Below are 22,879 nucleotides of genomic sequence, written 5' to 3' on the forward strand. Positions count from 1 at the left end.
TACGGTTTGGTTCTGTGTCCCCACCCAAATCACCTGTCGAATTATCATCTTGTAACACCCACGTGTTGGGTGGGGACCTGGTGGGAGGTGATGGGATTGTGGGGGTGGTGGGTTCCCACATGCTGCTCTCATGATAGCGTGTGGCGGTTCTCTCCTCGCGCTGTCTCTCCTGCTCTGCCATGCTAAGACATGCTTACTTCCCCTTCGCCTTCCACCATGATTGTAAGTTTCCTGAGGCTTCCCAGTCATGCTTCCTGTTAAGCCTGTGGAACTGTGAGTCAATTAAATCTCTTTTTTTCATAAATTACCCAGTCTCAAGTAATTCTTTACAGCAGTGAGAGAATGAACTAATACACAGATCTGTTCTTTTTTATGGCTCCTTTTTCACTTTATCGTCTCTTTTTTTTTTTTTTTCTGTGTTTAAAATTTGGAGTAATTTTAGATTTACAGAAAATTTGCAAAGACAGAACAGAGAGTTTCCATGTGCCTTGTACCCAGTTTTCTCTTAATAGTATCATCTTCTGTAGCCATGGTACATTTGTCAGAACTAAGAAATTAACATTGGCATATTATTAGTAACTAAACTGCAGGCTTTATTGGATTTCAACAAGTTTTCCACCAATGTCCTCTTCCTGTGCCAGGACCTAGTGCTAGATATCACATTGCATTTTGACTTCATCATATTTTTTGAAGAACAAGCGTTCCTCATCTTAATGTAGTTGAAAGTTGTTTTTTGTTTTTTAATGATTTGTAATTTTGGTTCTAATGTAAAGACGCCTACTCTTCCTGTGTTTTCTTCTAAATTCTTTAAAATTTGCCTTTTATGATTTTAACATCTTAGAATTTAATCAAGTAAGGGTGCAAATTGTTTTTCTCCATGTGGATAACAGGTTTTTCTCCAACATTTATTGAATAGTCCTTCATCCTCAATGATCTACCATATGTAGTTTTTATATAAGTGTGGGTCTCTCCTCTGCCTCCCAGGTTCAAGCGATTTTCCTGCCTCAGCGTCCCAAGTAGCTGGGATTACAGGCTCCCGCCACCATGCCTAGCTAATTTTTGTCTTTTTAGTAGAGACAGGGTTTTGTCATGTTGACCAGGCTGGTCTGGAACTCCTGACCTCAGGTGATCCACCCGCCTCAGCCTCCCAAAGTATTGGAATTACTGGCATGAGCCACCATGCGCGGCCCCTCCTTCTTCTTCTTTTTTTTTGAGATGGAGTCTCGCTCTGTCGCCCAGGCTGGAGTGCAGTGGCGTGATCTCGGCTCACTGCAAGCTCCGCCACTTCCCGGGTTTACGCCATTCTTCTGCCTCAGCCTCCCGAGTAGCTAGGATTACAGGCGCCCGCCACCTCGCCTAGCTAATTTTTTTGTATTTTTAGTAGAGACGGGGTTTCACCGTGTTCGCCAGGATGGTCTCGATCTCCTGACCTCGTGATCCGCACACGCCTCGGCCTCCCAAAGTGCTAGGATGACAGGCCTGAGCCACCACGCCCGGCCGCCCCTCCTTATTCTTAATCAACATCTTCTAAGTGGATGTTTCTGGGTTTGCAACTTTAAAAATAAACACTTAGATCTCTGTGTGCTGATGGCGCCCTCATTTGTGTTTATGGCCCTGATCTCTTTCCTGAACTCCAGACACGCATCAAACAGTTAACAGAACATTCCCGGTTGGATTCCTGTTTTGGATCTAAAATTTAACATATCCAAAAGAAGCGAGACCAAGAGGCCTTCATCTCCCAGTATGCATCATCTCACATTGGCCTGTCCAACACCTCCATCCTTCTGTATTGTAGGAATCTTCCCAGCTGTCAGGATAAACCCCCGCCCCCCGCCCCTGCCTTGTTTTCTGTCTTGCCTCAGGTCATTTTCCAGTGTCAGCCCTTTCTCCAAAATCTGTACCCAGTTGGGCCACTTGCCATCATCTCTACCCTGGTCCATGGCACCATTATACTTTGCAGTGTAAGCAGTGTGATTTTCCTTTAAAGAATTATATCTGGCCAGGTGCAGTGGCTCACACCTGTAATCCCAGCACTTTGGGAGACTGAGGCAAGTGAATCCCTTGAGGCCAGGAGTTCGAGACCATCCTGGCCAACATGGCGAAACCCCAGCTCTACTAAAAGTACAAACAGTAGCTGGGCATGATGGTGTACACTTGTAGTCCCAGCTACTCAGGAGGCTGAGGCAGGAGAATCACTTGAACCCAGCAAGCGGACACTGTAGTGAGCCGAGATCATACCACTGTACTCCAGCCTGGGTGACAGAGCGAGACTCCATCTCAAAAGAAAAAAAAAAGTGTTCTATCTGTTTCAAGCATTGCAGTGGCTTCCTGCTGCAATTGGAAGAAAACTTAGTGTCCTTGTTGTAGCCTATCAAGGCATTTGGTCTGTTCCTTGCCTGCCAGCCCCCATTCTCACCCCGTGTTATGTCAGGACCTGCCACTGTCTGCTCCAGGTCCACCGGCTCTCTCTCAGTGGTATAAATGCCAGGCTCATTCTTGCCTCCTGACCTTTGCAGGGTTTTAAACTAGAGTGACCTTTTAGCCAAATGTTAGCTCCATTCAGGGAGATCTTGGACCACAAGTAACTCTGAAACAGCCTGGTGATGTACATTGTCATCCTACCTTTTTCTCTGATAATTTTTCTCTTCATTTTCAGTGGTGTAGTTTAGGTGTTTAACACTTGAATTCAGTAATAGTAGCTAAATGAAGAAGAAAGAATAGGAAAGAGGAAAATTAGGAATAACAAGGTAAACAATTTCACTGCGACTACCTTGAAGCGTATACAGCCCCATGGTCTCCTTAGTGGATCTTGTACAGGTCTAGTTACATCCGGTACCATGCTTGTGGAGAGGCCTATTCAGCCAGTCAGAGCTTTGGGCAAGGAGAAGCCTCGCTTTCCCTCATCTTCTCATCTACTCGTCTCTTTTTCTAAGTCTTCCACATGTGCTCCCTTTGTAAGAAGAAAAAGTAACTGCAGTGAACCAGAAAGATGGAGAACCAAAAAGAGGGAGAAATTTATTTCCACATTTACAAAGTATTTGTGCTTGTTAAATTCTGAATTTTCTCTAAGTATGGGACACTTTAGGTATTTCTCTAGTATTATGAGTTGAGTCAGTGGGTATTACATTTCTTTGAAGACACTTAATGCTTTTCTACTGTATGGGATTTGCTGTTCTTTTTTATTATAACTTATTTCTTGTTAAGGAGCACTGGTAGAGTTCTCCCCACATATTCTTACACCTGCTGATTCAGTCTGTTTTCATCATTCTTCAGTTTCTCTAAAACCATTTTAACGTGTCTAGGGTGTATAATTTTTTTTTTTTTTTTAACAATTCTCTTCTTGACTACAGAAAATGTTAATATTATTTTTGTTTGAAAAATGCATGTTCTGCATAACACTGAACAGCTGGTTTTTAAAATAAACTTTAATTCCAGATTGCCTAAGACTTACTTAGACTGAACTTAGAAAGATTTTAGAAAGTTCAGTAAGAACTTATTAATAATTGGGAAGCTCTGTTAAAGGAAAAACTTAAACTATTTGTATGTGTTTGTATGACTTGTTATAATGCCAGTTGTCGTTCTCTGAACATTTGTTTTATGAATGTTCTTTTCTTTTAGCTTGATAAAGATGACATGGTATACATGGAAGCATATGATAAATTGTTGGAGTCCTGGTTAACTTTGGTTCAAGATGACAAACATTTCCATAAAGGCTTTTTTACCCAACATGCAGTTCAAGTTTTCAATTCCTATATTCAGTGCCACCTAGCCGCTCCAGATGGCACAAGAAATTTGGTGAGTTTTACGCAAGATGGTAATTAACAGTCTGTTTCATCATAGGCTATATTTCACCGTGTTACACATTATATAATGCCAGAAATTCAGGATGGGTTCCCTCAGAAGATTTGCCGGGAGCAGAAGTGGCCTTGTTCTCTGAGTTCTTATTATATGGGATGTTGCTTGTATATATTCCTTTTCAGTTACCCACCTCTTTCTGTCTAGCTGTCAAGAGATATGAATAATTTGGACCATGGATGTCCGGTCTTTCAGTGGCAGAAGTTCAATTCTCCCATGTGGGAGGGGGTTGTGGGTGTGCAGTTAGTTGTGTTGATCACCATGGAGTGATTCCTGTACTTCTTGCTCTTGTATGTTTCCCTGTTTTGATAACTCTCCCGGCTGTCAGCCTTGTTAGAAGGGAGTTCGTAGATAGCTGTGCTCCAGGGTTGGCTGTGTCCTGCTCTCCTTTTGCTCTGCAGTGCTAAGCTGTCTAAGCTGTGTTGTGGAGCTGCAGAAGTGCACGCTGAATAGGTAATGCAGTTCCTCATTGTTTATCGCTTTCACTTGCAATAGACTGCCAATGGTGTGGCCTCTCGTGAGGAGGAAGAAATAAGTGAACTTCAAGAGGATGATCGAGACCAGTTTTCTGATCAACTGGCCAGTGTAGGAATGCTAGGAAGAATCGCTGCAGAACACTGTATACCTCTTCTGACAAGGTACACACAGTCCAAAGAAACCCCATGGAGCAAATATTCTCTATTCACAATTCCCTGGAGAGCACTTAAAGTGTTTAACGACTTTAGACACCCCCACCCCGTGTCCCAGCCCACTGGAACACACTGGAACAATGGACAGAAACACACTCATGATTGCGTTCCTTGGCTCAGACATTTGGAGCCCAGGCACTACAGCGTAGATGGCAGAGAGGTTATGGAGAACATGGTATGAGAAGTGATGTGACCCATATCAGTAAAAACTCGGAATAACGAGTTTTCAAATGCCTGTTGTAAACCTTGATTGTTTGTAAAGCAGTGTTTTAATTCTATGTTATAAAAAATAAATCATAATTCCTATCGTGCTTTGAGAACAGTTGTGTACTATAATGTTTTTGTATATGTGTTTTTATGCTAACATTTAATTCGTGTTATCTGATATATGGAAGTTGTAAGTTGTTCCATGTCTTTGCTTATTGAACTTTATGAAGCTACTGTTTTCTCCTCTTTTAGTTTATTAGAAGAAAGAGTAACAAGACTCCATGGTCAGTTACAACGACATCAGCAACAATTACTTGCTTCACCTGGTTCAAGCACTATTGACAACAAAATGCTTGATGATCTCTATGAAGATATTCACTGGCTTATTTTAGTTACAGGTTCGTTGGTGGTTTCTTTTTAAAATGTAATTGCCAACTGGGCAGTTCAAGCCTTAAAAGAAGCTTCATATATGAAAAACAATAGTGTATATACAATATTGGATAAAATTTGGATACAGCTATTTTCTGTCATAGAACTATGGATGCATTTTTAAAAAATACTGGCTAATATGTATGCAGTGCTATTGCATACCAAATGTTTTACGGATCTCATTTTACCCGCTGAATTACTATTGCTACGTAGTATTACTATTATCATCATCATCGTCATTATCCCCAACTAATAGATGAAGAAGCTGGGACTTTGAGAGTATAAGAAACTAGCCCATTGTCACAGTGCTGTTAATTTTTGGAGCCAGAATGTAAATCTAGGTAGTCTGACTCTTAGGAACTTCTTTTTTGACCACCATACTGTTAGTGTTTCCATATTTTAAATAATAAGGAAAAAATCTTGACTTTTGAAAATGAATTCCCTAATATTGACTTCTAATATAGATAGTAGCAGAATTTCTATTGACTTTACAGAATATAGTACTGAAAATTATTTAAGACAGTAGATTAAAAAGCCCCTATGAATTACAAAATTGGTGAATAAAACATTTGTCCTTTTCTGCATTTTTGAGGGTTATTTATCTGAGACATAGAAAGTTTTTTTGCATAAACTTGAAATTAACAGGTTAACATTTATAATTTACATCAATTTATATGATGTATCTAAATCAAATAAAACTGAAAACATTTATAGTACAATTTGATAAATGTAGATTTGTTAAGTGTTCATTTTTAATTTTTTTTAAACTGAAGGCTACCTCTTAGCTGATGATACTCAGGGAGAGACTCCGCTAATACCTCCAGAAATAATGGAATATTCCATTAAGCATTCATCTGAAGTTGACATTAATACAACACTTCAAATTTTGGGATCTCCAGGAGAAAAGGCTTCTTCCATCCCAGGGTACAACAGAACAGATTCTGTGATTAGGTAATATAAACTCTATAGCTGTGCTCTTGTAATTTTTATACTGTTTTATAAATTCTGAGTTGATGGGTAGATGACTGGAGTGATAGGCACGTTGTAAATCTGATACATGAAAAAAAATGAAAACTTGGAGAAGCCTTGAAATACACAAGGATGGCAAGTACTCAGTATATTTAGGCAATGCTACTCTAGTGAGAGTTGACAGCTATCCCCAGTACTGAAGAAGAGAAATGTCAGATTATTCTGAATACGATGAGACTTGGAAGGGACATTGGATGTAGTTATGAACGTAACGCCTGTCCATCAGAGGGCAGTACTGATGCATGCAGGCGCCCTAAACGAAGGGGACCAGATGAACGTTAAGTCTCGCTCATAAAAGCTAAAACTATGTTTCGGTGGCTTTCTCATGGAAAATGATAGATAATTCGTATCTCAAAAAATGGAAATATTTATTCTAAATGTGAAACTGAAGAGCCCTGTTAGAAGACAGGAGAGTGCCTCAAATGAAACAATTCACTTTAATCTTTCTAGTACTAATGGCAACATTTTCGTTAATTCTTAATGATGAAATTAAGGAGGGGTAAACCTGTATTAAAAATGTTCTGGCCAGGTGCAGTGACTCACGCCTGCAATCCCAGTACTTTGGGAGGCTGAGGCGGGCAGATCACGAGGTCAAGAGGTTGAGACCATCCTGACCAACATGGTGAAACCCTGTCTCTACTAAAAATACAAAAATTAGCTGGGTATGGTGGTGCACACCTGTAGTCCCAGCTACTCAGGAGGCTGAGGCAGGAGAATCGCTTGAACTTGGGAGGCGGAGGTTGCAGTGAGCTCAGATCATACCACTGCACGCCAGCCTGGCGACAGAGCAAGACTCTTGTCTCCCAAAAAAAAAAAAAAAGTTCCTAAAAGTGGATTTGAAAACAACATGTAAAATTTCAGTATCTTTATTTTAAATGTAGGTTGCAAGCAGAGATGTCAGTAATGATAATAACACTGGTTTTTATCAGCTGCAAAACCAGTAACTCAAACAGGATGCTGTCCTCTTTATTCTTTTTGGAATGCAAAAATATATGGGATATCATTTAAACATGCAATAGAAAATGTGGCTTTTAAAAAAATAGTTGAAATATTAAGCTGATAACCAAGGATATGTTGGGAAATTTATTTCCTTTATTGTTGCATTGTCTTGTTTGAAATAAAATCATACTTTATTGAAAAAGTGACATCTTCATTTTAGGATTACTGTAGTCATTAGATTTAGTGTCTCTGGAAATCAGTGCTTTGCTCTGGTTTGGTTGGTGGTGAATGTTAATTTAAAAAGCAGTTCATTTCAGGGTGCTGTCATATTATATATTCTTTGTTGTATTGTTTGCTTGGGCAGTAGCATTAGGAGTGCTTTCCTTGTATTTTAAGTGCTTTTTCAATTTTTGTCAGTCCCAGGTGTTAGTGTGGGAGCGACACATTTTGGTATCTGAGAGCACCAGACTATGGAGGATTGGGACCAAAAAAAACTCACCACATTTTTAATCCAAAGAATTAATATGAAATGTAATGTTATATGGTAGAAACGTTTTTTGTTTCACTAAAAAAGCAGCTCACGTTTCTTAAAACAGGTATCATTTGAGAAATAATTATTGACTGCGTAACAGGGAGCCTTTGGGTATTTGAACAAAACAGATAGAAGTCACTCCGCTTTTAAAGCTCTTTGTAAAGGAGAGAGAATAAATAAGTAAATTATGTAGTCTGTTAGAAGACCACAAATGTGACAGGTAAAAAGCTAGAGTGAGTATCAGTAGGGCTTGTTGTAGCTGTCATTGGTGTGGTCAGTGTTGGCTTTATTTAGAAGGTGATGGGAGCAGAGATGTGAGGCTGGGAACGAGGCCATGAAGGTGTCTGAGGGGAGAGCATTCCAAGCAAAACAGACAGTGAATGCAGCGGCCCTGCGCCTGCCTAGCATGTTCAGGAACAGCAAGAGTGCCATGGTGGGTTGAGCAGAGTGAGGTGGAATTTTGTAGGAGATGGAGTTAGGAAAGTAAAAGGAAAACAGATAAGGTCTTAGGCCTTTGTAACATCTTTGGCTTTTGTTCTGAATGAAGCGGCATGCCATTGTAGGGTTTTGAGCAGAAGAGTAACTTAAATGTTAAGAAGTTTACTCTGCTGCATTGAGAGTAAATGATGGAGGCTGGGCACCGTGGCTCACGCTTGGATTCTAGCACTATGGGAGGCCATCGTGGGCAGATTGCCCTAGCTCAGAAGTTCAAGACCAGACGGGGCAATGTTGAAACCCCGTCTCTACTAAATGCAAAAAATTAGCCGGGCATCGTGGTGCTCGCCTCCTGTAGTCCCAGCTACTCAGGAGGGTGAGGCACAATAATCGCTTGAACCTGGGAGGCAGAGGTTGCAGTGAGCTGAGATTGCACCACTGCCCTCCATCCTGGGCGACACAGCAAGACCCTGTCTCAAGAAAAAAAATGCAAAAAAAACCTGAGAGTAAGTGATGGAAGCCAGGAGACCAGTTAGGAGAAAAATTGCAGTAATCCAAGAGAAAGATGATGGTGGCTCAGACCTATACTGGAGGTTGTGAGAAGTTAAAGAAAGCTCTGTTTGATTTATTGTGTTGACTTTGGATTTATGACGTACAAATGTAATCTAGGATTGACTTGGAAAATATGAGAAACTGAGTGCTGTTTGGAATATATTTGTAGATACAGTGCTTTAAGAAATTGAAGTAGGAATGGGGTATTAATCTTGGAATATCAACAATTTAAAAATATTTTGATGTTTTTATCAGTTGGATTTCAACTCCCCTGCGTGCCAGCATCTGAGGGTACAGTTAGAAGTGTGTATGGGTGTTACAGGAGCTCCTGGTTCCCCTGATCTATGGGCAGAGGAGAACCAGAGGTGGCGTCTTGAAACATAGGAGTACTTCGGGCAGTGACAATAGCATGAGCAGCGATGTTACTGGAATGGGGTCCCTGAGGGTTATCGGATCTTGCGCAAGAAAGAATTCAGAGCGAGTCCATCGAGTGAAGTGAAAGCAAGTTTATTAAGAAAGTAAAGGAATAAAAGAATGGCTACTTCACAGACAAAGCAGGAAGTTCCTGAAAATAAGAAATAAGAAAATAAGAGGCGGAACGCGTCCACCAGAGGCACAATTCTTGTGTGTGTGTGTGTGTGTGTATAAATAATAAAAAAAGATCATGGGGCGATGTGCTTTGCTACAAGAGTTTGTGATAAAGGATTAATTTTCTTAATTACTGTATTTTGCAAGAATCAGTACTGCTGTCTTTTAAGCAATATTAGGAATGCTTTTGTTCTACAGATGTCAGAATATCTGGACACTCCCAAGTCTGGGTCTGTTTAGTAAATCTTACTAATTTGTTCCCTTCACTGTAAACATCTAGAGAATAGGGAGTGCCTGACTTTCTGGGAATGCAGCCCATCAGGTCCCAGCGTCATTTCCTAGCCCTCACTCAAGATGGAGTCCCTCTGGTTCGATGCTGTAAGAGAGCCCTGCTCAAGTGAGAGGAACTTAGGTGTAGCTGGTGTGTGACCCAGGAGGGCAGGGCGATGGCCTTGGTAGGGGGATGAGGGTGGAGAGGCAGAGAGGATGCTGTGGGTGGGGCTGATAAAGTGGGAGTAGAAGTACTGACAAGGATTTACAGCCGAGAAGTGAAGTGATCAAATTATTTTAGAGATACTATTCCATGGGTAATCAATTTAAAGGGTGGCAAGGCAAGTTAGGAAGCATTTTCCTTAGTAGTCTTGGAATGAAGATGGAGAAAGGTTCTTGGGTTATGAGGTACTTCTGAGGTAGAAGAAAGGCCCCTGGGCGCCTCCCCTGGACCTGCCTGACTCAGGCTGAGTGGCTCTTTCATTGATGTTTCTTCCACTTGACAAAAGAAAGGCCAAAGTTCTCACTTCTACCTCTGAACGTGTGGATTGGCAGGCATGTAAAACCCTACAGAGGAGAGGGACAGTTGCAAACAGTGTGGCACTAAGTGACTGAGTCACTAGTGAGTGGACAGTTGGCAGGTTTCAGCCGTTTGCATCAAATAACATGAAGAGGACCTAATCACATCAACTAAGAGATGATTAAAAATAATTTATGTTGGTAGATCGCTGTGATTTTTAGCATATAACTTGGAAGAAATACAAATAATTGGGTGATTCTGCTATTTTAAAAATAGGTTCTACTGATATGAAGTTTTCTCAGTACTTATATCAAAAGGAAAAATAGGAATCAAATCATGCTGAACTCGCTCATCTGGCAATAGGTGATGTTCATTCAAAGATACATGAACTAAGTGGGGAAAGAACCCTACCAAGTTAATCACACTAAGAGATGCATACACTTTTACGTTTGTGTTTATTTATGTTTAATAATTTATTTAAATTTATATTGTTTTGCTCAGTTGTCTAGTTTTAAGTATCATAATGATAACTCAATCCAGAAGACATTTTTAAACACTTACGGTCTTACGGTCATTGAAAATGTTTAAAAGTTATCTTTCAATATGTAGATGTTTGTATCAGAGTATGTGGTATGATGAATAAAATACTGGAACATAAAAATTATATTAGGATAATGTTCTATGGAAAATGAAATTGAAATAAAAATAAGGAAAATTTGTTTACATTTTTAATGGATTATAGTGGGTACCAGAACATTACGATAATAAAACTCCAATGCATAAATGTAAAGTGTTAATGTAACCATTTTATTTTGAATTTTGTTAGACTGGAATATATATTTAAAATGATTTAATCTTACCGGAAATTTTGACATATCTGCAACTTAAATGTATTACTGTATTGGGAGATTGTTGGGGTTTTGTTGGTTTGTTTTGTTGTTGTTCACATACACCCTAAAAAAAATTTTTAAAGTTTGAGCACTGGTGGTATAGGAAGTGTGCGTGCAGTGAAGAAGGCTGGGCATGGTGGCTCATGCCTGTAATCCCAACACTTTGGGAGGCCAAGGTGGGAGGATTGCTTGAGCTCAGGAGTTCACGACTAGCTTGGGTGACATGATGAAACCCCATCTTTAAAAAAATTTTGTAAATCGGCCTGGTGTGGTAGTGTTTGCCTGTAGTCCCAGCTACTTGAGAGACTCAGGCAGGAGGATCGCTCGAACCCAGAAAGTTAAAGCTGCAGTGAACCGTGATTGTGTCTGGGCATACTGCTGCCTGGGTGACAGAGCAACTCTGTCTCAAAAAAATAGAAGAGATTCTGGGCTGGAACCTTAAAAACCTCCTGATTTAAAGAAGGAGGTCAGGAGAAGAGGATGCTGCTATAGAGACTGGGAAAGAGGAGGCAGATGGCTAGAGGAAGGGAGGAAGGGCAGTGACCCTGGGGAGGCTGCAGGAAGATGAGGGCAGTGACAGTGGGCCATACAGTGGGGTAAAGAACTGAAACATGTTTGTATGATTCATGATGAGATCATTTCAGGCTTCCTGAGAGCACTAGTAAAGGAGCATAAGCCAAATTTGAGTGATTAGAATCCTTTTCTCAGCACTGATATTCTTTGGTGTGTAATGGGTTCTTTCTGTTACATCCTTCGCTTCCTTGCCTTTTGGCTAAAGTCAAGTTAAATATATATCACTTCTGATGATATGCCCTCCTCAACAAAGACACTTCTGTCTGTCTGCGTGTCACGCTATGTGATTGACACCACACGACCGTATGAATTATGTAGTGCAGGAAAGGACAGTATGTGTACTTACACAGGTCACCTTTCTAGCAAGAGTTTTATTTAAAAATACCGTGAAGAATCAAGTTTACTAGATTAGATTTAAACAGGGCTCAATATTCAAACTTTCTAGATAACACCCAGATCTTGTACTATAACATGATCATGACATAAAACCACAAACCATACTAACCAGGGTAGTTTTAAGTAGTGATGCTAAGTAGTACATGCTAAAAGAATTTGGCATGTACTCTGAAGATTTAATTTGATGTATTTCTCCTGAAAATCTGAAAGTTTTGAACCTGAAAATTCTGTTTAGCTAGTAATGCTGAGATGCCCGCATGTGGTTACAACTTCCGCAGAAGGACGTCTTTAGTGTTGACTCTTCCTTTCTTTATCGTGTCTCCTGCAGGCTTCGTGAAAGATCAGAAATAATGTAGGACACTTGTCTAAAATTCTGTTGATGAAATTTTCAAGTATAGCCTGACCTAAATTCAGATAATTGAAAGACCAAAAAGGACTTTTAAGGAAGAAAATACAGTTAGACAACCACTAAATAAATCCAAGAATGAATGATTTCTGTTTTATACTTACAGGCTGTTGTCTGCCATTCTCAGAGTTTCAGAAGTTGAATCTCGAGCAATAAGAGCAGATCTCACTCATCTACTAAGTCCTCAGATGGGCAAAGATATTGTTTGGTTTTTAAAACGCTGGGCAAAGACTTATCTCCTGGTGGATGAAAAACTGTATGATCAGGTCAGAATGTAAAACTGTTAAAACTTCATTTGGATTTGTGATGATGGCAGTTATAGAAGCAGGGACATTTTTCTTGGTGGGTTTTTCATCAAAATGTAACTGTTTAAGAGCAGTAAAACATTTTCTATGTTGAAGAGAATTACATGACTGGAATGCTGTTTTAATGTGTGTTTCAGAGCACATCACTTGATTTAGTTTATTTTAACCACTATTAAAGATAAAGATTATTATTTGGGAATAGATTATGTTTTTTTGTATTTGGTGTAATATTATGTTAGTTTTTTAATACTATGGGAATAACAGAAATTGACAGGAAAATCACACTGGAAAATGTGAGTGGATTGAGGATGTCTTTTTTTTTGACCTGTGAAAATGAGTACCTGCTTGTAAAGTTGATGTGAAGTAAGCACTGCTTCAGATTAGATACTGATTTCAGTTTGATTTTTCTGTTTTTTTTTTTGTTTTCTTGAGTTGATCTTTCTTGCTTACCTTAAAAAATTTGTTTCCTCTCTTAAGATAAGCCTGCCATTCAGTACAGCGTTCGGAGCAGATACAGAGGGTTCTCAGTGGATAATTGGCTACCTCTTACAAAAAGTCATCAGTAACCTCTCGGTCTGGAGTAGTGAGCAGGACCTTGCAAATGACACTGTGCAGCTCCTTGTCACTTTGGTGGAAAGAAGAGAAAGGTTAGCTCATTGTTGGAGGCTGACTGTGTGTGTATGTGTGTCGGTGAGAAACTCTTTTTCCCTTCCTAGTGTAGTCCTTTGAACAGGCAAATGGTTACACGGTCCTAATTCTAGCTAGAGCCTACATTTTTGGAATAGTGCATTTTAAAAACTATATCACACTATTATTACAAATGCAAATAGAGCTTTCCCTTCTTATAATTGAGCATTACATTGACTCCTTCAGGATTTGGTATCAAAGCCCTGTGAGTAACACATTAGTAATTTATAGTGTTGCGGACACTTTTATGTGGAGTGTGCTCTTTTGAATTTTTAGACATCTTATCTCCATTTTAAATATTAAATACTGATATTTAAAATTTAATGTTGGAAAGTAAAATTTTTAGTGCTTTCTACAACAATTCTAGAAATGTTTTCGTTGTTCTTAATGTATAGGAATATCATTGTTATTATTACCATTGTCATTGGCTGGTTTATTGAATTCTTATAATTTACTATGTACTCTTCTAAGCACGTCATAGGTAGTATCTTGTTTAATCATTATATCAGTCTCAGCCCCGTGAGACGGTTACTATTCCTATTTTGCAGATTATAGAGAAGTGATGATTGATAGAGGTTAAATAAATTTCACATCGGCAAACAACTAGTGGGATTTGAATGTAAGCCTATGTGACTTCAAAGTCTATCCTGTTTACTGTACTTTGCTTTAAAAGTAATTAAATCTAGCTATTTTTTATTTTTGTTTTCTTTGTGTGTATGTGTATATATAGTAATACATCTTATGCTTTGTTATTTGTACCTGTAGGGCAAACTTAGTAATTCAGTGTGAGAACTGGTGGAACTTAGCTAAGCAGTTTGCAAGCCGAAGCCCACCTCTCAATTTCTTGTCAAGTCCTGTGCAGAGGACATTGATGAAGGCTCTAGTGTTAGGAGGTTTTGCACATATGGACACGGAAACCAAACAGCAGTATTGGACAGAGGTAACAGTGCCTTCTATTCTGATTGCGCCCTTTTGTGTAACTCTGTAGTTCCTTCATCTATGCATTGCCGTAAAAGAGTCTCTAGGGACATAAACGTATCAGTCATAGCTTTTCTTTTTTTTTCTTTTTTCTTTTTGAGACAGGGTCTTACTCTGTTGCCCAGGCTGGCGTGCAGTGGTGCAATCTCAGCTCATTGCAGCCTCCACCTCCTGGGTCCAAGCAATTCTCCTGCCTCAGCCTCCCAAGTGACTGGGACTACAGACTCATGCCACCATACCCAGCTAATTTTTGTATTTTTAGTAGAAACGGGATTTTGCCATGTTGGCCAGGCTGGTCTCAAACTCCTGGCCTCAAGCAATCTGCCCACCTTGGCCTCCCAGAGTGCTGGGATTACAGGTGTGAGCAGCCACTGTGCCTGGCCCAGTCATAGCTTTTCTGATACTTTTTTTCTCCTAATGAATGGATTGAAGCTTCTTATTTAACAAATGTTATCTTATAATTTGTCTGTACCTGCCTGTGTGTGATGACATTGAATATTATCAAGTGTTCTGCATTTTAGGCACATTTTCCCCAACTCAATTGAGAGCATGGACTGGCTTATTAAATCGTCATTAGGGATCAAGGAAACATTCTCCTGTCTCGAATAGGATGCAGATTAACCATGATAGTCATTTCCTAGGGCTGCTGTAACAAAATACCACAATAGAAATTTGTTTTCTCCTGCTTCTGGAGGCTGGAAGTCCAAGCTATAAGGTGTCTGCGGGATCTGTTCTTTCTGAAGGCTATATGGGAAAACCTATAGCCTCTGGTAGCTTGCTGGGAGTCTTTGGCATTCCTGGATTTGTAAATGCATCACCCTGATCCCTGCCTTCATCTTCACATGCTCCCGCTGTGTGTGTCTGCATCCACACTTCCCCTTTCTATATCAGTTATATTGAATTAGGGGTCCACCCTATTCTGGTATGATCTCATCTGAACTAATTACATCTATGGCAACCCTATTTTCTTCTTCTTTTTTTCTTTGAGATGGAGTCTTGCTCTGTCACTCAGGCTGGAGTGCAGTGGTGTGATCTCGGCTCACTGCAACCTCTGCCTCCTGGGTCAAGCGATTCTCCTGTCTCAGCCTCCCAAGTAGGTGGGATTACAGGTGCACACCACCACACCCGGCTAATTTTTGTATTTTTAGTAGAGCTGCGGTTTTGCCATGTTGGCCAGGCTGGTCTCCTGACCTCAGGTAATCCGCCCACCTCAACCTTCCAAAACATTGGGATTACAGGCGTGAGCCACCACGTCCAGCCAACTCTATTATCAAATAAGTTCACGTCCTGGTGTTTGGATTTCCACATACGAGTTTTTGAGGGACACAGTTTGACCCATAACAACCATGGGCACATTATTAATGTTTTTTTTTGAGACAGACTCTCGCTCTGTGGCCCAGCCTGGAGTGCAGTGGCCGGATCTCAGCTCACTGCAAGCTCCGCCTCCCGGGTTCACGCCATTCTCCTGCCTCAGTCTCCTGAGTAGCTGGGACTACAGGCGCCCGCCACCACACCCGGCTAGTTTTTTGTATTTTCTAGTAGAGACGGGGTTTCACCGGATTAGCCAGGATGGTCTTGATCTCCTGACCTCGTGATCCGCCCATCTCGGCCTCCCAAAATGCTGGGACCACAGGCTTTAATAGGCTTTAAATCAAGGACCAAGAGTTGCCAGTGTGTGTGTAGGTTGCCAGCCTGCAGTGCTTGTGTCTAGAGGGCCCTTAGGGTTTGAGAAGGGGCACAGTATTGGAATTAGGCAGTTGTTTGTGACTTCAAATCCAGGGGAAACCAGACTGACTAAATATTTTTATTTTAAACAATTGTATTATCATACGGACAGCTTTAAGTCGAATTAAGATACTGTCCTCTTGAATATGAGTACTCTTATATACAGGGCAGGACTGATTATCTGAAGTTATGTTCTGTGCCAAGAGGAATTAGGTAAGGGAAAAAGGAAAAAAAAAAAAAAAACAGGCGAGAGCTTTGTGTTGGGCTTCACTCTGTAGAGGTTGGCAGGCTGCAGCCCATAGGCCAAATGTGGCTTGCTGTCTGATTTTGTAAATAAAGTTTATCTTTGTTTTTTCCATTTTGGCTAATTACTTGGAGGGAAATGGCAGAATTCTTTGAGTGGCAGGGAGAAAGTTATGTCCCATGCTTTGGGTGTTCTGTCTTTACATGAGCCGGAAGTTGGGATGACCCTCAAAATGGGGAATGTAAAGTCTGGTTTAGATATTCTTTATGTGCTTGTCCTGCCTCCAACAATTAGAAATGTTTTGGAAAGTGAATATTTATCCAAGCAGAGGAAATAAAGCATGTGAACTGAGCTTTAAGAAAATTCCTGGTTTATTTTTACAGGTTCTTCAGCCACTTCAGCAGCGATTCTTAAGAGTAATAAACCAAGAAAACTTCCAGCAGATGTGTCAGCAAGAGGAAGTCAAGCAGGAAATCACTGCCACACTGGAGGCCCTGTGTGGCATTGCGGAGGCTACCCAGATTGACAACGTAGCAATCCTGTTTAATTTTTTAATGGACTTCCTTACCAATTGCATTGGGTTGATGGAAGTTTACAAGAATACCCCAGAGACTGTCAATCTCATTATAGAAGTTTTTGTTGAAGTTGCACATAAACAGATATGCTATCTTGGAGAGGTAAGCACTTTCTAATTTTATCCCTTCAGGATTAAAACCCTTTAAAGCTGTAATAAAATAATAGATCTTCACTTCAAATTTGATTAGTATTATCTTAAATAATATTTTTATTCCTCCAAAAGATTTTCAAAAAGATTTTTAAAAAGAACTTCTAATTCAGAGAAAGGCATGTTGAGTGAATATAATTTTTTTATATATATATCTTGTAAAAAGAAACAGGATATATGTTATATGTGCAGAATGTTCAGATTTGTTACATAGGTATATGTGTGCCATGGTGGTTTGCTGCACCTGAATATAAATTTTTGTCCTAAAATTTTGTTAGAAAAGGGGTAAAATTTTAAAAATAATTATTAACATATGCTTTTTAGAAATAATTATTGTTTTAATGTAGTTTAAAGCAAGCATTATTGCTACTCTTGGAATTCAGAGTTAATTTATATACTTTTAAATTTCTTTAATATCAGTGTTTGTTGCTCAAATAGATTCTACCAAGTAGCATAATTTGTGCATTTTTTTTTTTTGCAGTCCAAAGCTATGAACTTATATGAAGCCTGCCTTACTTTGTTGCAAGTATATTCCAAGAATAATTTAGGGCGGCAAAGAATAGATGTTACAGCGGAAGAAGAGCAATACCAAGACCTGCTTCTCATTATGGAGCTTCTTACTAACCTGCTGTCCAAAGAATTCATAGATTTCAGTGATACAGGTAAAATGTAACGTGATGGGTTTTAAACTTTGTTGTTACCCTCCTTTTTATTAAAGCAAAGGATTGTTTTCTGTAAGAGACATCTTATGAGGACGTTCGATTTGTGGAATAAAAGAAAGGAGATCTCTGTGGTTGAAGCGAAGGTGGGGACCAGCGGCCCTCTTGCTTGGCTTTCCTCTTGTGAGAATAATGGAAATAGTATCTCTCATTCATTCACATCTTACTAAATGCCAAGCACTGTTCTTACCTTTCACAATGGTGTGGAGTCAGTCCTGTGTTATTCTCACTTTATAGATGAGGAAACAGAGGCATAGAGAGCTTAAGTCACTTGGCCACAGATACTTAACCAGGACTGGGATTCAAATCCCAGTCTATGACTCCAGAGGCCAGTCTCTTCCCATGTCCCCCAAGGCGGCCACCCCAGCAAACCCTAGCAGTTTCCGGAGTGCAGCTTGGAAAGCCCTGTTGGGATGGGAAGCACTGCTCTCTGGAGTTCACAGCCCACACTTTGAAGACCTAGCCTAGTGTCTCACCTACAGGATGATGGGGGAGTGGATTCGCCTGCCTGTGCCTTTACTAGCTGGTCAAATGGGTATAATAAATACCTTTCAGCGTGTTTGAAGGATCAGCTGTCAAGTGTCTTTGGTGCCTAGCATTGTGTCTCACAATCAGTAGGTAAAAGATAGTTGCTGTTACAGGCAAGACCCGGATCAGTAATTTAAGCCTCATATATTTGTGTAGTTTTCAGTGCTGTAGAGTTCACTCCCCTCCTATCCCACTGCCCACCTTGCCTTCAAACAAAATGGATCCTGTTTCATAAGAGAAAAATGAGTCATATCTAGCCTCTCCTGTTATATGTTGTGCAGACATGTAGGGTGGTGGATATTTTTGGCTCCTTCCTTGTTGTAAGATTCTAAGTTGGGTGCTATAATACCCATTTTTTTATCCCAATCCTTTAGATTGTTCTGTTATCCTTATTTTTTTCATATTCCTTATTCACTGGCCTATGGTTGTTTTTTTTTTTTTTCTTTTTCTTTTTTTTTGTTCTTGGGCCATGGTTTTTCTAGTATCTGCCCTGAGCTAGGTACCATCAACTTCACAGTGTAGAAGGTTTACTGTTTATTTATTTATTTATTTTTGCAGTTAACTAGGGGTACCAAGGTGAGATAGTCTGAAAAGCACTGTACAAATTCACTTTTCCTCAGTGAATTCTTTCTGGTCTGTTTTTAGGCCCAGCCTCTCACCCAAGTTTTCTAACTTTCTTCAGGTCATTTCTGCCTAATCCAGGAGTTCTTAACTTTTTCTTTTTTTCCTTGTTGTTGTTTGAGAGGCAGGATCTCCCTCTGCCATCCAGGCTAGAGTGGAGTGGCGTGGTCATAGCTGTTTGCAGCCTCAACCTCAGGCTCAAATGGTTCTCCCACCTCAGCCTCGCAAAGTGCTGGGATTGCAGGTGTGAGCCACTGTGCCCGGCATTCTTAACCTCTTACTAATACAGTATTAGTTGGTTCATGGACTCTTGGAAACCTATAAATTTTCCAGGTGTGTCAGGACCCCAGGCTACGAACCTTGTACCCAGAGAAATCTGGAACTAAATGTTAAGACTCAGAGATAAAACATGTATGCGTTTAGATGATTTACTGTCATGATTACCCTGTGTATCATAAATCAGCTAATTGTTTCAAATTTTTCATTTCTAGACATAGTATAATCATTTTCTTGGATTCTTATTCTATGCCCCCACTCAGGCCCCTTCTCAGACCTGCTAACTCTAGAAATCTATATTTTGACTACATTTCCTAGTTGTTCCTGACATACTACCAGATTTGTCTTATTTTCAGATTCCAGGGGAGAAGTTCAGCATTAGGCTTAACAAGTGGATTTTAAGTAGACACATACCCCTCGTTTGATCTTTTTGTTGTTGTTGTTATAAGAAATATGCCCTTAATAGAAAAAAATTGTAAATATAGAGACAGAAAAATCATGCTTACTTTTGGACACCATCCAGAGTCAACTGTACATTCCATTTTAGGAATTTCTTTTTTGGTTATTTTAATTCAGTTTTCTTTGTGATCATGCTCTAAAGACAAGCTTGCTTTTGTTTTGCTTTTACTCCTGGCAAGTTGTGAACTAAATTCAATTTTATATTCTGTCATTTTGTTTAATGTAGTGTTAACCTTTCCCTTGTCATTAGAATCTGTGATATTTTTAATGGTTATGTGGCATTCCACATTTTGGAATTTAACCTGTTTCCTAATATTGGACATCTGGAATATTTACCTTTTTGCATTTATAAATGGTGATGCACTGATCATTTCTATGGACAAGGCTGTCTGAATTTCTGATTATATCCTTAATAGATAGAATGCTCAAAATGGTCTTAATATATTGCTTTTGAGGTTAACCACATTTTATCCTTACCAGCAATGAAATGTTATCATTTTTACAAATTATTTTTAATGTAATGAATCAGAAGTAGTATCTTTTTAACATTTGTATTGCTTGATTAATAGTTGGAATGGACTGTTTTCCTTTAGAGTCAAGACTTTGATAAATGTTTGTTTAGAGATGTTAGTTTATCTGTTTAGGTCTTAGTATTCTCATTAATTTAGATATAAGTCATATGTAGTAAGAATGATAACCTTTGTCATATTGGTTGTCCTTTTTAAAATTACTTTCTTTTTTATGTGACATTTTAATTTCTGTATTTCCTGCATTCCTTTTAAGCTTAGAAATAATAATATTTTTAAGAAATATTTTTATAGAAATAATAATATACGCACTTGAAATCAAATGGAGATTTCTATAGAAATTGTTTCATATTATGGCTACTATGCCAGTAGATTTTATATTTCAAAACATTGATTAAGCATTAGTTTTATTTCTAGACTGTCCCTTGCTCTTAACCTCCCCAATACTTCCGTATCAAGTACTCATATCCCCTAATAAAACTCAAAAGGATGACACAGGACTGGGGTCTCAGATCCTTTTTTTCACCCCTGGGTGTGCTGTCCCCTCCATCTCCTCGCCAGAGACTGGGCAGGACGAGATCAGATTCTCTATTATTCACTCATTGATTTATTTAGCCTCTAGAGGTGAGTTTATTTTCATAAAGGTAGAATACACACTTGGAAGATTTATCGATGTTACCACCATAAGCCTGCATCCTTTTATTTTAATAGATGAAGTGTTTAGAGGACATGAGCCAGGTCAAGCAGCAAACAGATCTGTGTCAGCAGCAGATGTTGTGTTGTACGGAGTAAACCTAATTCTGCCTTTGATGTCACAGGATCTCTTGAAGGTAATTAATGAAATTGAATGTCAACATACAACCATATGTAATTGAAGTTCAAAGATACTTTAGACAAGAATGTGTCTGTGATTTAATTAAGTAGTTGTATCTGTTAAATGCACATGAAGATGCAGTTTTTGCATTTTCATTAATGGTTACTTGTGCGTGCTTCTCAGTAACATGGGCCCTTACTCAGTCTCTGTTTCTGCCCCAGAGTCCTGCAGGCACCCACACATTAGTGACTCGTTTTGTCAGGGAGTGCTACAGAAGGAAGCCTGTCCTTTTAGAAACGACATTCTGTTAGCAGTTTTGATTACCTCATAATTTGTCACTAAGGGAATAAAGTAAGTTAAAAGTTTCAGTGTTTTCCTCTGATACTTTCTGAACATCATTCTCAGGTTAAAGGATTGAGCAAAGGAAGGCATTTTCCAAGGGGCACCGTGTAAAAATGGGATGGTAAACATCCAAGACTGATGCTGTTTTAAAGTTTTTGCACGTTCTGACTACTTTATGCCTTGGTTTTGCCAGTTAATATTGAGGGTGTGGTGGCGGTGAGGCAACATTTTTCTACCATCTATAAGTACCCTAGAGGGAGGTCTCTTGTCATGAGTTCTCATAGCAGGATAAGGGTGGGGATGAGGACATGGGTGGAAAGGAAAGGAGGACTTTGTGTATGTGCCTCTGTGCGTGCACACACACGGGATAAAGACAAGGAGAGTAGGAGGAAGTAAGAGAGTAGAGGCTGAGAAGTGTCCAGAAGGTGAGTACGTACGAGAAGAGTGGGTCCTGTCAGACTGCCAGCACAGCAGGGTCGAACCGTGTGCTTCCCTCCTTGAGAACATCTCTAACTATTGGAAACAATGCTGATGATCCATGGTATTCATGCAGCAGCCAGCCAGCAGCATGAGGAAGTTTAGTCAACTCTTCATATTGGTTTGCATGTAGGGCTTGTTTAAACAAGCCAGTAAACATTTAAGTGTGTATTTTTCTTAAGTGTGGTTGAACCATATTACCTACTTTTACCTCAGTTCTCTAGGATAGTACAACTGGAAGAATGTTTTTGGAAACGTAAAGACCGAATACTCTGCTCTGTGCATAGTCTTTACAATTTGTATTAACCTTGAATTTTTTCAGCATGCTTGAATGGAAATACATTTACAAAAAGGTTTTACTCCCAAGTTGTTTAATAATTTTAAATCTGGCTGCCTTGTTTACTTTTTCAGGGTAAACACAGAATATCTGAAATTGACCTTAGCTTTTATTAACTATCTAGAAGATCATTGTTTAGACTGTTACTTTGTTTCATAGTAGTTACTAAAATATGCCCTTTATTTGTACCTGTTTTTACATTTAGTTTGGTCTTCATGTTTTCCATATCTTGTACATGTTTTAAAGAAATCATTATATTTAGAAGCTTGTCAGTTACTTTATTGCATTGATGAAAATAAAAATTGGATACTAATGAGCATCCAAATAATTTAATATTTCTTTTTCAGTTTCCAACCCTTTGTAATCAGTACTACAAACTAATCACATTTATTTGTGAGATTTTTCCTGAAAAAATACCACAGCTTCCTGAGGATCTGTTTAAAAGTCTGATGTACTCCCTAGAATTAGGAATGACATCATATCCTTTAAATGAACATCATTGTTACTTGTCATTTGGGGAAAAAGATCTTCCTTTAAAGAAAAGTGTTTTAAGTTTACATTTTTCGTTTTTCTTTTGTGGTTCAATTTTATTTCTTAAAAAAACCTGGGCCAGGCGCGGTGGCTCACACCTGTAATTCCAGCACTTTGGGAGGCCAAGGCGGGTGGATCACCTGAGGTCAGGAGTTCAAGACCAGCCTGGCCAACATAGTGAAACCCCATCTCTACAAAAATACAAAAAATTAGCTGGGCGTGGTGGTGTGTGCCTGTAGTCCCAGCCACTTGGGAGGCTGAGGCAGGAGAATCGC

At 39.4% G+C, this 22,879-nt stretch overlaps 1 protein-coding gene across 1 annotated transcript in view; it reads left to right on the plus strand.

The window, feature by feature from the left end:
• The window catches only part of XPO4 (exportin 4), a 126,801-nt gene that overhangs the window by 95,103 nt on the left and 8,819 nt on the right, over positions 1-22,879 (plus strand). The window contains exons 10-20 of the mRNA XM_011951329.1: positions 3,619-3,795; positions 4,351-4,493; positions 5,004-5,149; positions 5,954-6,131; positions 12,417-12,576; positions 13,093-13,262; positions 14,068-14,242; positions 16,633-16,926; positions 17,455-17,635; positions 20,815-20,933; positions 22,421-22,551. Coding sequence (XP_011806719.1) covers positions 3,619-3,795; positions 4,351-4,493; positions 5,004-5,149; positions 5,954-6,131; positions 12,417-12,576; positions 13,093-13,262; positions 14,068-14,242; positions 16,633-16,926; positions 17,455-17,635; positions 20,815-20,933; positions 22,421-22,551 — 1,874 coding nt within the window. The remainder of the gene's footprint in view (positions 1-3,618; positions 3,796-4,350; positions 4,494-5,003; positions 5,150-5,953; positions 6,132-12,416; positions 12,577-13,092; positions 13,263-14,067; positions 14,243-16,632; positions 16,927-17,454; positions 17,636-20,814; positions 20,934-22,420; positions 22,552-22,879) is intronic.

Source organism: Colobus angolensis, unplaced genomic scaffold (genome assembly GCF_000951035.1).
Source record: "Colobus angolensis palliatus isolate OR3802 unplaced genomic scaffold, Cang.pa_1.0 Scaffold318, whole genome shotgun sequence".
In the NCBI taxonomy this organism is placed as follows: Eukaryota; Metazoa; Chordata; class Mammalia; order Primates; family Cercopithecidae; genus Colobus; species Colobus angolensis.